This window comes from Spea bombifrons, chromosome 7 (assembly GCF_027358695.1).
Source record: "Spea bombifrons isolate aSpeBom1 chromosome 7, aSpeBom1.2.pri, whole genome shotgun sequence".
NCBI classification, from domain to species: Eukaryota; Metazoa; Chordata; class Amphibia; order Anura; family Pelobatidae; genus Spea; species Spea bombifrons.
The window spans coordinates 28,883,164-28,896,324 of NC_071093.1; the positions used below are offsets into that span (position 1 = coordinate 28,883,164).

At 42.9% G+C, this 13,161-nt stretch overlaps 1 protein-coding gene across 1 annotated transcript in view; it reads right to left on the minus strand.

The window, feature by feature from the left end:
- HDAC4 (histone deacetylase 4) overlaps positions 1-12,042 on the minus strand; it is a 90,804-nt gene extending 78,762 nt beyond the window's left edge. The window contains exons 1-2 of the mRNA XM_053472213.1: positions 11,803-12,042; positions 1,203-1,376 (exon numbers count right to left, since the gene is read on the minus strand). Coding sequence (XP_053328188.1) covers positions 1,203-1,224 — 22 coding nt within the window. The 5' untranslated portion in view covers positions 1,225-1,376; positions 11,803-12,042. The remainder of the gene's footprint in view (positions 1-1,202; positions 1,377-11,802) is intronic.
- Positions 12,043-13,161: the final 1,119 nt, after the last annotated feature.

Below are 13,161 nucleotides of genomic sequence, written 5' to 3' on the forward strand. Positions count from 1 at the left end.
GGCAGCTTATGTTTGATGACATGAGAGCCATGTATAATTTATCTATACAAAGCACCATACTTTGTATGAACCCCCCCTCCCCATGTACTGTTGCCTAGTGTATCCTGAAGGCCATGGAGCCAACCGCAGATAGGGCAGCAATGTACTCACTGCTGAAGCCCACTGCCTTTTTGGTAGGATCCATAAGTAAGCGTACATTCCCGTACTTGTAATAAAATTTATTTCACACCTGTGTTTAAAAACACTTAATTTGAAAATGTTACATTTTCAAATTATCACTTACGTTTCTTTTCGCAGATCTGTTGTCTCCACATACTAATCCCACATTAATTACCCAACCTCAAATGTAATGCTATTAAACATGACAAACATCGCTTGATATCAAATAATAAAACTGCACCGGATAAAGCATGACCACAAATAAAAATTTCTAACATTTACATCAAGAACGGTAACAGACAACCCTGTAGAATATACTATTAATTAAAATACATAAAAACCAGAATGGTCTACCCTACTCGAGTGAAAGGGGGTAATAAGCCAGTAAGAAGACAGAAGACATCATTGCGGGAAGTCATTCAAATGGACAGCTTAAGAAGAGCAAGCATGTAAGAAGCACCAGACAGAACGTAGAACAGCCAGTCCGCGGTGTTCTATAAATAGAGCTTGTTTCATCGTTCTCTGGATCAAAAGGCACCAAGCAGCAGTGAACAGAAGCTTGAAAACACATTATCTCAATTCAGCCATTAACTGCTGCATGGAGTCCTCTCCCCATTGTAAAACAAGCAAAACCTTCTCAAAACTTCCCCCCCCACCCCCATTTACTAAACCCTTTCAGCACCAACACCAGATTTAGAAAGGGTGGTAAATTGCTGTAAAAAGGCATTCCCGTTCACGGATAATGTCACGTTATTTATTATTAATCATTTTTAACAATATCTTGGTGGAGATTCGGGAAGAGGTGGGTGTGAGCAAATTAGATTTTTGCAGGAAAATCTTAAAAGAAAAAAAACACTCCTTTAAGTTACAGAAGGTGTTTTGGCGTTTGATAGGCATCCATCATGTTTGTGATCGAGTGGGTCTGCACCTTCACACACTGTAGATTAGCCTAGAAAACACATGTATGCTTTTCCAGCTAAAAAGTCAAAAATCTAGGTTTTCATGTTAAACAAGCCATTTTAGAAGGAGCCAACAAAACTTACCTGGATGAGACTGGGAGCTCATGTCAGGCCCAAGATGATTCCTCTAGAAGCGGAAACCAGGTTGAATAGTCCAGAACACTTGGTCTAGGCAAAGAACATGAAACACTTCCAGGAGGATAAAGTCCAAGAAAACAAACATGAAGTCACTGGAAGGGTTTTCCCAAATGTGCAGATCTGCAGGAAGAGAAAATATATTCGTTAAGTTAAAAACTGAAATACTTGCTTATATGATCTACCCCTCCCATCACACCAACCCTGTAGTTCAGTATACTCCGATATGTTCCAGATTTTTATGCGAGCACACCAACTGCTGAGCTAGAAAATGTACAACGTCCTACCTTTACTGCCCCCCAGAGAGCTTCCATTTGGTAGATGGATGAATGAGTGTTAACACTAGGGTAAGGGCCAACGACTGCTAACATGCGCTGCAGGGAATGATGTTATTTCGCAACACGTTTAAACAGCAAGAGCTAGTAACCAAAGCAAGTGGCTGTAGAAGCTGCATGTTCCTCCATCGGATAAGTATGAACGGAATCCAGATCACGCTACACGGGTTGGAAATTGGGTAAATAGAACTGGAACGCAGTCAGATTGCAATATGCCAAAAAAATGAGATGTCTGCTGCTTTAGTTAGATCTGTGCCGTGTACACAAACGCTAGCCTCACATCCCACAACGAAGAACCTACATAACAACTGCTCTTAATGGATAGTCACACATTGGGCGTTAGAGAGAAGAAAAAACTGCATGCTTACAGCTTGATGGATCTATCAGCTTTATAATCACAGGTTACAAATAATTAATGTAGCATTCTTGACAAGGCGCCAGCTCTGCTGAATGGAGGAAAATGGATGCAACTAAGTAAGGCCCCCACACTTTACTAGTAAATATACAGAGCATTCTGATACCAAGCAAGCCACTTGTGAACAATTGGCAATAATCCCCTTTTACAGTTATAATTTGAGCGATCGTACACCTGGAACATGCCAAAAAACGACTGGGACATAAAAAAAAAATGATATGCTGGGTAAATGACTTCCAGGAGATGGAACAATTTGCAGATATAGCACTCGCTGTGTTCCTCCTTTGAAAGTATTTATCTGATGGCACAGACAATGTCACAAACTCATTACAGCTCTTTCACAATTGCCGGATGATCTGTAAACCAGCCCAGCTCTGCCCACTCACCAAGAGAAATGTGTACCTCGTCTGTACAGAAACTTCACATGGTGCCAAATAATTATTTTGAAGGTTTAAATTGCAGGCTGTCTGGGGGAAAAAACTGGATTGAAGCAAATACTTTTTGGTCACCCTGGCAACCAGTTTCAAGTGTGGCACATAACTCAGTGTGAACCCATCGCTTGCTGAACACAAATCTCCAACTGCAGAAGGTCCTCCATGGCAAGATAAAGAAGCAGAGAGCATTCATGGACCCCGCGAGTGCAAATTCATAGGGGTGCTGGGCAGCACGATCAGATACCATGCACTCCAGTATATAACCCTAACACTGGGGGCATCTTATGAACGTCCAGTAACACAAAAGAACCAAAAGAGAGAGGTTCTAATGGACTCTACAAAAGAACCCGCATTATTCAATAATCTAGTGCATTTGCTTTAGACGCTGAACTTAAATTTAAGTTACAGTCACTGGATTACTCCACTTTCAGGTTTATTCACCAAAACAGAAGTTGCAGGAGAACAAGTCAGGGATGGTCCTTCATCAGGCATAAAGAGTTTAGCGAGCTAAAAGCCACAACTCCTCTGCCAACTTTAGCTTTAGTGAATAAACCCCTTTGTGCCACCTTCCCTGTGGTGGAAACACACAGTATTGGGAAGACATGAATTTGGGTACTGAAATATTTGGTGAAGCAGGATTTCCCCTCATAAAGCTCATGTCTGCAGTGGAGGAAGAGTCCCAAACGTTCACAATAACTCTTACAAACATTTCAGAGACTGAAAAACACACATAGGAATTAGGCACTTCATCTGGCTACAATAAATGGGCCGCCATATGCAGTTTAATGCATATGAGAGCATGCCTTTAAATATTCACGGTGTCCTCCTGCATGCATTTTACCCCTTTCTCCACGGCCCGGGGTATTTGCTGTGCAGGAGAATCTCCTTTCAGCTGCCAGCTCCAGCAAGGCCTCTGAGAACCTCACTGTGCACTCTAGCCACCATATGTGCTTTATCCATGTGATAGCCGTGTGATCCCCTGGGCGCGAGGTGCCCATCATTTATTACATCAGTGGCTTTAATGGAGCTGGTGGGGTGCTGGGAAGGGATTGCTGGTCAACATGGTGACCTGAGGTTTGCTATAGGGTAATAAGGTTTTGGTAGCAGTATAAATTGCTTTGTGTGCCCACTATGTAGGAGGTGAGAGTAGGTTCTCACCCTATCGAGAGTGTGCCTTGACGTGGCGCGTGAGCTTATTTATGCTTTGGCCAATTCATATAACCAAAACCTCTCATTTATATTATGTTTATATATTTGTTGCCAACTTTATTAGGGTGAGAAGTGCAGACAGTTTTTGTTTTTTGTATAGGGTAATATGTAAGGGATGTGGTCCTCCACAACACAAACATGTGTGTATGAGGTATTCCTGGGATCAGGAAAGGTTCCCGAACATTAATTGGGTTACTGTTCAGCAGTGGCGTCTGCTGTGTAGAAGAAATCCTAAGCAAGATTGCAAGAATGTGTTGTTTTAATTTTAGTATAGATTTTTATACACATTATCACTAATTATTAGGTTTTGGTATTTCTATGGTTTCCAAACGAACGAAAGAAGAAGAAAAAAAAAGGCTAATTTGTATGGGTACATCAAACCCAGAAAAGGGGAATCTTGATTAAACTAAAATATGGTTAAAAAGTCAAAAAAGGACTTATACCCCTTTAAGCTTTGCTTCACGATTATTGTTTAGCAACCCCCGCAGAGCCCAAATTATATTGCGCACAACCACCGCATACACAAAACAAACTTGTATATTACACACATCGCAGAAGTGTTGCTGGAAATGCCAATTAGTTTATATTGTACTTTAGAGAAAGTATAGTGTAAATGGCTTCATAATTAGTGCTGCTAAACACACACAAACGAGTGTCCCCAATTACCACGTATGGGTACGTATAGAAAATGTGCTCGTGCATGCCGCAAAAACTGTTGTAAATGCTATGTTAATTATTTATAATGTGCTGCGCAGAAAGCATAATGCAAATCATTTTATGATGAAACAACCAGCCGAGACCATCGCATCATTACATGGTGTCCCAACTTTAAAAAGGTGCTGCTAGTTAATATCTGCTACAATGAAACACAGCGGACCACCAGAAAGCATTTCACCAATGTATAAATCGGCACATTTTCAGAATCCAACCATCACCAAAATTGAGGTCTAGCAACATCACACACATAATACGGGCACAGCAGGAATGACAGCCGTACGTACAGGTTGTTAACCCTGCTATATATACAAACTAAAAATACGGAAAGCTCCAGGAAACAGGTTAGGAGCGGGGCTTTCCATGGCGTTTTCAATAAACTATGTACGGATCCGTAAAATTAACTGTAAACTAACCAATTGTTTCCTTTTCCCTTAAAATTATGGATTTACTACGTCACCTAAATGAATGGCTTGAATAACACTTCACTTTAAAATGCAGCCCCATGCGGTTCAAGCAATTGTTACAGCAAAACCTGTCACGTTAATAGGATGCTGGAAAGCAGGAGGCGGACGTTAATGGAAAATGCCTACTAGCGTAGAGCTCGTAGACGTTGATTCTAGTTAGGATGTTTTGCATTTCTGGCACTCCCGCGTAGAAGCACCACAATTTGCTCTTCTAATCCCCACCTTATTTCATTCTGCATGTCTCTTAAACCCTGTATATCTACGCTACAACGTACGTATATCTTTTCCCGGGCTTGTTTTTTCCTTTAACCAATTGCCAAATAGCCTAACCTACAGTCATGCAGACAGGTGGAGTGACCTCGCTTATTAGCTGGATGTCATTAGTAAAGGAGCATGCTACAATTTGAGGCAATATCATAGCATCCTCATTGACAATCGTAGAAAACCAGGTTAATGAGCAGATCCGTACGATGGATCTTATGGGTGCAGGAAGTTATTTATCAACCAGCAGCACCACTGCAACTCTGCACATGCGCCATTATGTGCATGCAATTCCTTACCACCAGCAGCACTATTGGGTCTCTGCACATGCACTTGGGCGCATGTTTTCACATCCCCCCCACCCCACCAGCTGCTGGGTTCAGGATTGACCAATCGGTGCCATTGGCTGGGTTTAGTTCCCTTGCAGTTCTTAACACTCAAAAGAGGCTGCAGTGCAGATACCTGGAGAATCTGGGATCAGCCATCCCAGATTCTCCAGGTTTTATGGAGGCAACAGAACATATTTAAAATATTTAATGCACGTTTACAAGACATTGCATTGATATATATAATCTATATCTATCTGATAAAAAGAAAAGACACACAAAGAACTAACATTGGCGCAGGTTGACCTGAGGCAGCGAGTGTGGAAACAGAGCGTCTCAGCAGAGAAACTAATTCCATTAAATCAGGACAACAAGGAGTAAAGAGGCATTAATTGTTGTGTGGTCTGTGAGCTTGGCACTGTGCAGTGATACCTGCTATTAAGAGCACGGTTAGCCACACGGTGATTGCTCCCTGTGAACACAGTGCTGTTAACATCTGGCACTTTGGCCACAGCTTTCATTATGCATTCATTAAGACATGGGAACTTCACAACATGGCAAGCGAGATATCCTGGGGTGGAGAGAATAACATTACTTTGTTAAATCAGATTTCTGATCAGGGCTTCAGCAGGGCCCAAGCACATATAAAGGAGCAGGCGCAATTAAACCTTCCGCCGCATTTGGTTTGAGACATGAACACTTATGTCTTGTATTAAGGTGCGTTTTATATTCCAAACTAGAACATGACATTTTTGAAATGAGCAGTCATGTCAAATATTCTTGTTTTGCATTGTCTAAAGTAACTATATGAAAACTTTTCACAGCCAGTTAACCCCTTCACTTCTATCCAAACAACTGCTAGCCAATTCCCAGGCGAGATTAACACAGACAGATCATGGCAAGCGGGGATAGCACCGGCGCACGTTCACACATGCCCCCGATGCCTGTGAATGCACACGCAGCATCCCACACCGAGACCTGGTGGAGGAGCCTGAACTCATTCCTTCAGTGGCCCAGGAGGCATTCAGTTTGCTTTTACTGCTGAGAGAGAAAAAAAATGAAATCTCCCACTTTAAATACTGGAACAATTAAAACCGAAGTATACCGTGTTCTTATGTTACAGAAATGGGATCTGGGCACGTTTCCCATGAAGAGGATGCAGGAGGCTAATCCCACGCTCCGTGTACCTCCACGTATAGTGATATATTTACTAAGGGGGCCAGGTCTTAAGAATAATCCTTCTGTGTTATTTTTATTATTAGCTTTGGCATACGTGGGAGAATAAACGTGAAAATGCCTGTTCTTCCCATTTCTACCTAGCCTAACTAAAGAAAATCTACCAAAAAGGGTCTCAAAATACCCTGCATTCAGATGGTTACAGAAAATCTGATGGAGATTCACATCCACAAAGTCATTCAATGATTTACCAGCTTAACAATAAGAGCCAAAGCGGGCAAGAAAGTTGATCTTTTCTTTCATAAGATGATTATTTTGTCGGGGGTGAATATCACCCATTTTTGTTCCAAGCGTTGTTAGTTGCGATCACTGCGCCTAAAGAATCAGACACAAAAGGCCAAACCTAGGGAGTGCCATCTGAGGCAGAAGTAATTTATGGAAGAAAAACTACTAAAAATGCAGAGAGAAATAGAAAATGCAGAGAGAAAAAGAAAAAAAAAACGCGACAAATCTTAATTTTGGGATGATGACTATCAGGACTGTGAGCTAACTCCTTTTCCGTTATGTCCTCGGGAAGATCATATGTATAACGGGGGCAGAATTATCACAATCCAGCGCTGGCAACAGTATGAAGTGAACCGAGATGTTTACAATACGGCCACATGAATAGCACGCCGGTAAAAGCAAATAGATTGATAGAGAGAATATATATATCAAAAACAACTTGGCCTGCAGTCATCATTATAGTTAGTTACACACACTAAGTTCAACACAATAAAAACCGGAGATTATCATAGTTCAGCTACATAATGTTTGGCGTGTCACCCAATAACTCACTGCCTCAGCTCAGCAAGGGCTATCATAAGGCCCAACTAACTAAATCCCACCAATATTTATTAGTAGCAGTCTTCTGCTACTTAGATTGTGTCTTCAGAAAACTGCACAATACTTTCACAGAGCAGTAAAGAACAGTTTTAACAGTTCTAGCAGTTGTATAATGTACCGGTATATTTTTCCAGACAGACATTAACACCACTGATAGCTCCATTATCTTCTCCGAATCTTCTAGACCACCACCATGATTCCTTATCACAGTACCTTCAAATGATTGCCGATAGAGGAGATATTTAAGCAGATTCGTATTAACACTGCCATAAAGAATCAGCTCAATGCAGTGTTTAAGCAGGAAAGTCACCTAAAATATCACATACCTAACAGAAGCCCATGGGAGGTTGCAACTTTATTATGGAGGACCATCTCCAGTGAGCTTCTCCTACAAGAACGGCTGACCTTGTATAACACAGATATCTCACTGAATAAAAGTAAACAGACTAATCCAATGATAATTCATGCAGGGCCAGCTGAACAGGAAGGAAAGCGTCACTGGAGATGACCATATATCATACACAGAGAAACCAGTGAGCTGAAATACTCCGATCACCTCCGTGTTTAGTGAATACATCCCAAACCATTCATAGAGGTAAAAGAGCTGGGCACACAAAGATTAGTCCAGGCTATATGAATTAGAATGGCTTTTCCCCATATAGAGGAACGCAAGCATTATTGTTTGAATACTATTGTATGCCCGCTAGAATGGTAGACACATTCTAGCGGGCAAAACGAGTAAGCGCCACCGTTCGAATCAGGTATGGATGTCTTCAGAGAGGATTAGTGTTCGGCGACAGCAAAAGACCCTGCGCCAGTAAACTCTGGGTCCAAAATAACGTCGCTGGTGCGAATAATAAAGTCAGAAACCTCAGCAAACCCCACGATGTTTGCAAGATTTCATGGCTTTAACAGTAGACATCAGTTCAAATTAATTCGCCAAATTCTGTGCTCTTCCCAACTCTAGGTAATTGGAGTTCTATGAAAGCGATGAAGATAAACGACAGTATACGTAAGCCAAGTCTGCACATTTAGTGTACAGATGCATTCATTTTGCACAAGAGCAACTAGAAGCCAAGAGGCAAATGGGATGAAAATACAATGCATACAAAAATGATCTGCAAGGACTACAATATTTATCTTTCTGTATTCCCTTTAAATTACCTATCCCTGGCAAATGCACATAGGGATTCAGTGGATTACCCCCCCCCATATACACATTATATTATAGTATATATAATAATCATATCCCTGACATTGCGCACGCCCTGTATACCCCCACCAGCCATCTCCCAGGAGGTCTAATGGGACTCAGGTTTCAAGCAGCCAGGACTGGCACAAAAAAACTGGGGCCAGTTGAGCTGGTCCCGCATAAATTAACTTCAAATCAGTTGAGTTTGACTGATTCAGTGAGATATCCGAGTTTCACAAGGCCAGCTTCTCCTTAGTGTAAAGAACGCCAGATACCGTGGCTAGTCTGCCATTTAATCAGCGCAGTAGTTCAGAGGAAAGCGGTATTAGCGTGGCTCGAAACCCATAACCGTTTACACGCAGAGTGCCCGATTTTGGAGCATCCTCTCTCTCATATGTAGGAGGTTTGATATAAAAGGGATTCTTGCTCAGTTTGAAAAGTGCTTGCTTATTACCTTAGCAACTAATGGAATGGTCCAACTGTTGCCACGGTGATAAGATCACTTTTAAAACTTCACCGCCGTCACGTTTGATACATAATTAACGTGTTTTTTAGCCAACAGACTTAAGTGGTTTTTATGAGGAACGGTCCGCTGCCCCAGTCACATCAATTTTACCACCCAAAAGTTTGGGGTCACTTAAAAAAAAACAGAAAAAAAAAAACCTAGCCGTAACATAAATTACAAGAGGGTTTCTAACGATCAATTGGCCTTTTAAACTTAAACTTGGATTAGTAAATATAATGTGCCATTGGGACACAGGAGTGATGGGAGTGATAAAGGGCCTCTGTATGGCTATTTTTACAACAACATTGTCTGCACTGTATTCCTGATCAATTTCATGTTATTTTAATGGACAAAATTAGCCACTTTCAAAATAAATTTAAAAAAAAAAAAAAAAAAGTTGTAAGTTACCCCAAACCTTTGAACTATAGTGTACATTATGAAGCACGCTTACTCGGATGATGTTTGCAGGGTACGAGTAGATCGGATTTTTGGGGGCTGACTGGGTGGCACATAGGAAAGGAAAAACTTTTTGTTTGGCAGATGAAAGTGCTACTTCTAGAGCTCTAATGCTGAAACACAAAGTGCAGACACATTATTCTCATACGCAACGCAAAAAGGAAACGTGGACTAACGGCCGTGAACGACTATCGCACTCGAAGACTCACGAGAACAACCGTATCTACACTCGGGGGAGCTGTGCCATTACAAACATCATGGTGTCTCCTGCAGCGGGGATTAGCAGTTTGCTGGACAATCAGAGGGTGGTTAGTCCCATTCTACATAAACACAGAAAGCCGTGTGAACGTTGGGAGTCTGAAATCCATCGGAGATAAAAGTTCATTCAGATTTAAAGCCCAAAAGAACGCTTTGAAGGCTACCTACAACTGAATATCCGACTGTGTTCCCAGCCAAGGAACTGCCATCCCTCAACCACGAAAAGACAAGCAAGCGGCTTCTTTCTAACAAGAATTAAGGAGACATCCGTACGACTCTCCCGGTGGATCCAAGATAATGCTTCAGACTCATCATCTGCGGTAACTTTGCACGGAACCCAAACACACATCCTTAAGCAACAGAGAAAGAAATCCCGAGCGGCAGTAACACGAGTGACTCGTCAAGCATGTCGCTACATCCTCACACCCTAATCCCAAACATGTCCCACAGCACGCTCCACAAACGTTCCTGCGCTCTATGTACACAACGTGTGAAACGGGGAGGCGATAACAGTGACTGCCGGCAGCAAACAAGCAAGAACCACCAGGGAACAACCTCGCTTACAAGATTTCAGACAACAACGCTTCACTTTACTGAGAGGGCGGTAGATAAACGGGACAGTTGCTCAGCAGAAATGGTAGAGACTAATCCAGCGGGGGAATTAAAAACATGCATGGGACGGGCATACGGTTACCTACACTTCATCTTTAAATCCAACATAACAATGTATAATTAATAAGGCCGTGAGCACAAGGTACCGAAATGACGGACACTGAACCATCTTTCGTCTCATCTCTACGACAACCAAGAGCAACAACGTCACTCGCAAACAGATTAGAACACAAGGAAAACAAATCAAGCGCCAACATGTTCTGCGGCGCTGTACAGTTTACACATAGAGGTAACACGAGCCGAGGAGCCTGCCGCTCAGCTCGCCCCCCTGGCCTTATGGGCCTTTCATACAATCGCCCATGGAGCTTACAGTCTAAAATGATTGATACCGGTATATTATTTCACCCCTTCCTCCAGAGACGGATCGGTTGGATAACAGAAACAGTAATCATTTAATGAGTAAATAACCAAAGACTACAACAGACGCTAAATTTACAGGGAAATAATCAGGACGCGATACACCGCATTCTCGCAACAACAGCAAACAGAACGATGATCCGCGATGACGGTTTCATACGGATGTTATTGGTTGTACAGCATCAATCATATCAAACAAACATATGCAACATATAAAGCAATCATATGCAACATATAAAGCAATCATATGCAACATATAAAGCAATCATATCAGACATATGCTTTGCAGACATGGAGTGAGGGGGAAATCGCTCCACCAATCAGTAACATAAGATCCCCATCTCCGGAGCTGCTGGTTCGCACCGTGTACAGCTGTGCACATCCCTGCAGCCACACACCGGCACACGCATCAGCAGCTGGCAGCGAGAGATGGGCACAGACACACCCAGCCCGAGGCCACAGAGGCCCGGCACGCAGCACCGCCAACACGCAGCAGCCCAGCACAGAGCACCCCGGCACGCAGGAGGCATCTGATGCCTCCCCGCAGCACATGTGTGTCCTCCGCACAAACACAAACACACGGCAGCCGCGCAAACACGTGAACCCGCTGCACACCGCACGGCCGATGCGAGCAGAATCATGCAGCCAGCACCTTCCAGCCTGCAAAGAAGTGAAGCATCTAGAAATGAGGCCATGCACGGGAGGATGCACAACTTCCAGCCGCACGGTACACACAGTGCTATCCGCACACAAACGCCGGGAACTTTCACTGAACACGTGCGCAGACACACAGGACGCGCACGATATATAAACATATAAATATAAACACATACATCCATGCATGCAAGCAAGCATATACACACACGTGAAACACCCCGTCTACATACTTTATATGAAGACAGGCTAGTAATCGGTTCCTATCGTCCGCTGTCCCTGTCTCAGCCGCTCGGTAGCCCCAGCGGCCTGTTATTAACACCCGGGCCTCGCTCGCTCTCCTTCCCGATTTCTCCTACTCTCTCCTGATCAACCCGAGCCTCCGAACGGCCGACATCCCGCGCCTCCTCACACAGCGCCCTACCCTACACGGCTCATTCATTGGACACCAACGATGTCACTCCGGCAACAAAGCCTTCCTTCAAATGCCTCACACACCAATAAGACAGCCGGGTTGAAGAGTGGAACGAAATCACTGGACAATAGGCGCGTCAGTCAGGTAAAAATGGCAGGTTGCCGTAACTCAGTGACCCCCCGCGGCCCCGCCTCAATCCCTACCCTGACCAATCAATCAATAATGACTGGGCCAGGAGCTCAATGAGAGAAATCATTGGTCGCGGGAGCTGCCGATTTCCCATCACTTCTCTTTCTGTGGCCCCCGGGGACCTGAAATAATGGGATTGGCTGTTCGTGGCCCTGTTTCAATCTCCATACGATTTAGCCAATGAGAGCGTGAGTTATTTTTAGACGGAATTTGCATTGTAATGGCAGTTTGACATTAACCTCCAATCACAATTAAAGGCTGTGTAGCGGGCGGGGACTGTGACCCACTGCTTGCGACAGTATTGCTAATTTAAAAAGCGAACTCTATGAAACAGCTCGGGCTTGCAGTTTCCATGATATAATTGACCCTGTATTGCTATCCGTATGGAAGCAGATCTCAGGCCGCTGCAGCAGGGGACCAGCGGCAGTCGTCGAATGTGTCGGTGCCTCTCCGTGCAGCGCAGACACTGAGAACTGTCAATTTTCCAACAGCACTTTCCATACAGGGCCTTGCGAATTCCACATTTTTGCTCGAATCGAATATGGTCCAAAAATTTGAATTGAATCACCGCATCATAACTATCAATAAAAAATGCTTACAATATTAGAAAATAAAGAACCTAGGACAATAATTAAGATGTTTACATGTTTTTGAATGAAAAACAATATAGCTGATATAATGCCCTGATCTACTGGAGCTTTAGCAACAACTATTTTGGAAAATAATCAGTCAGATTCCAAATACAAAAACTACAGAATTATAAAGGAGGTAATCAATGCCTGATTACAATAAATTGCCCTTATTATTATTGTTGTTTTATATAACACCATCAAATTCCATAGCGATGTACAATGGGTAGACGTGACATAAGTAGTATACAGCATACTTTGACTTACAGAAACAACATGCAATAGTGATTGTATTGAATCTGGCTGGATATTTTTAAAAATAATTGTTGATACAGCGCCACAGACAGACACACAGTCAC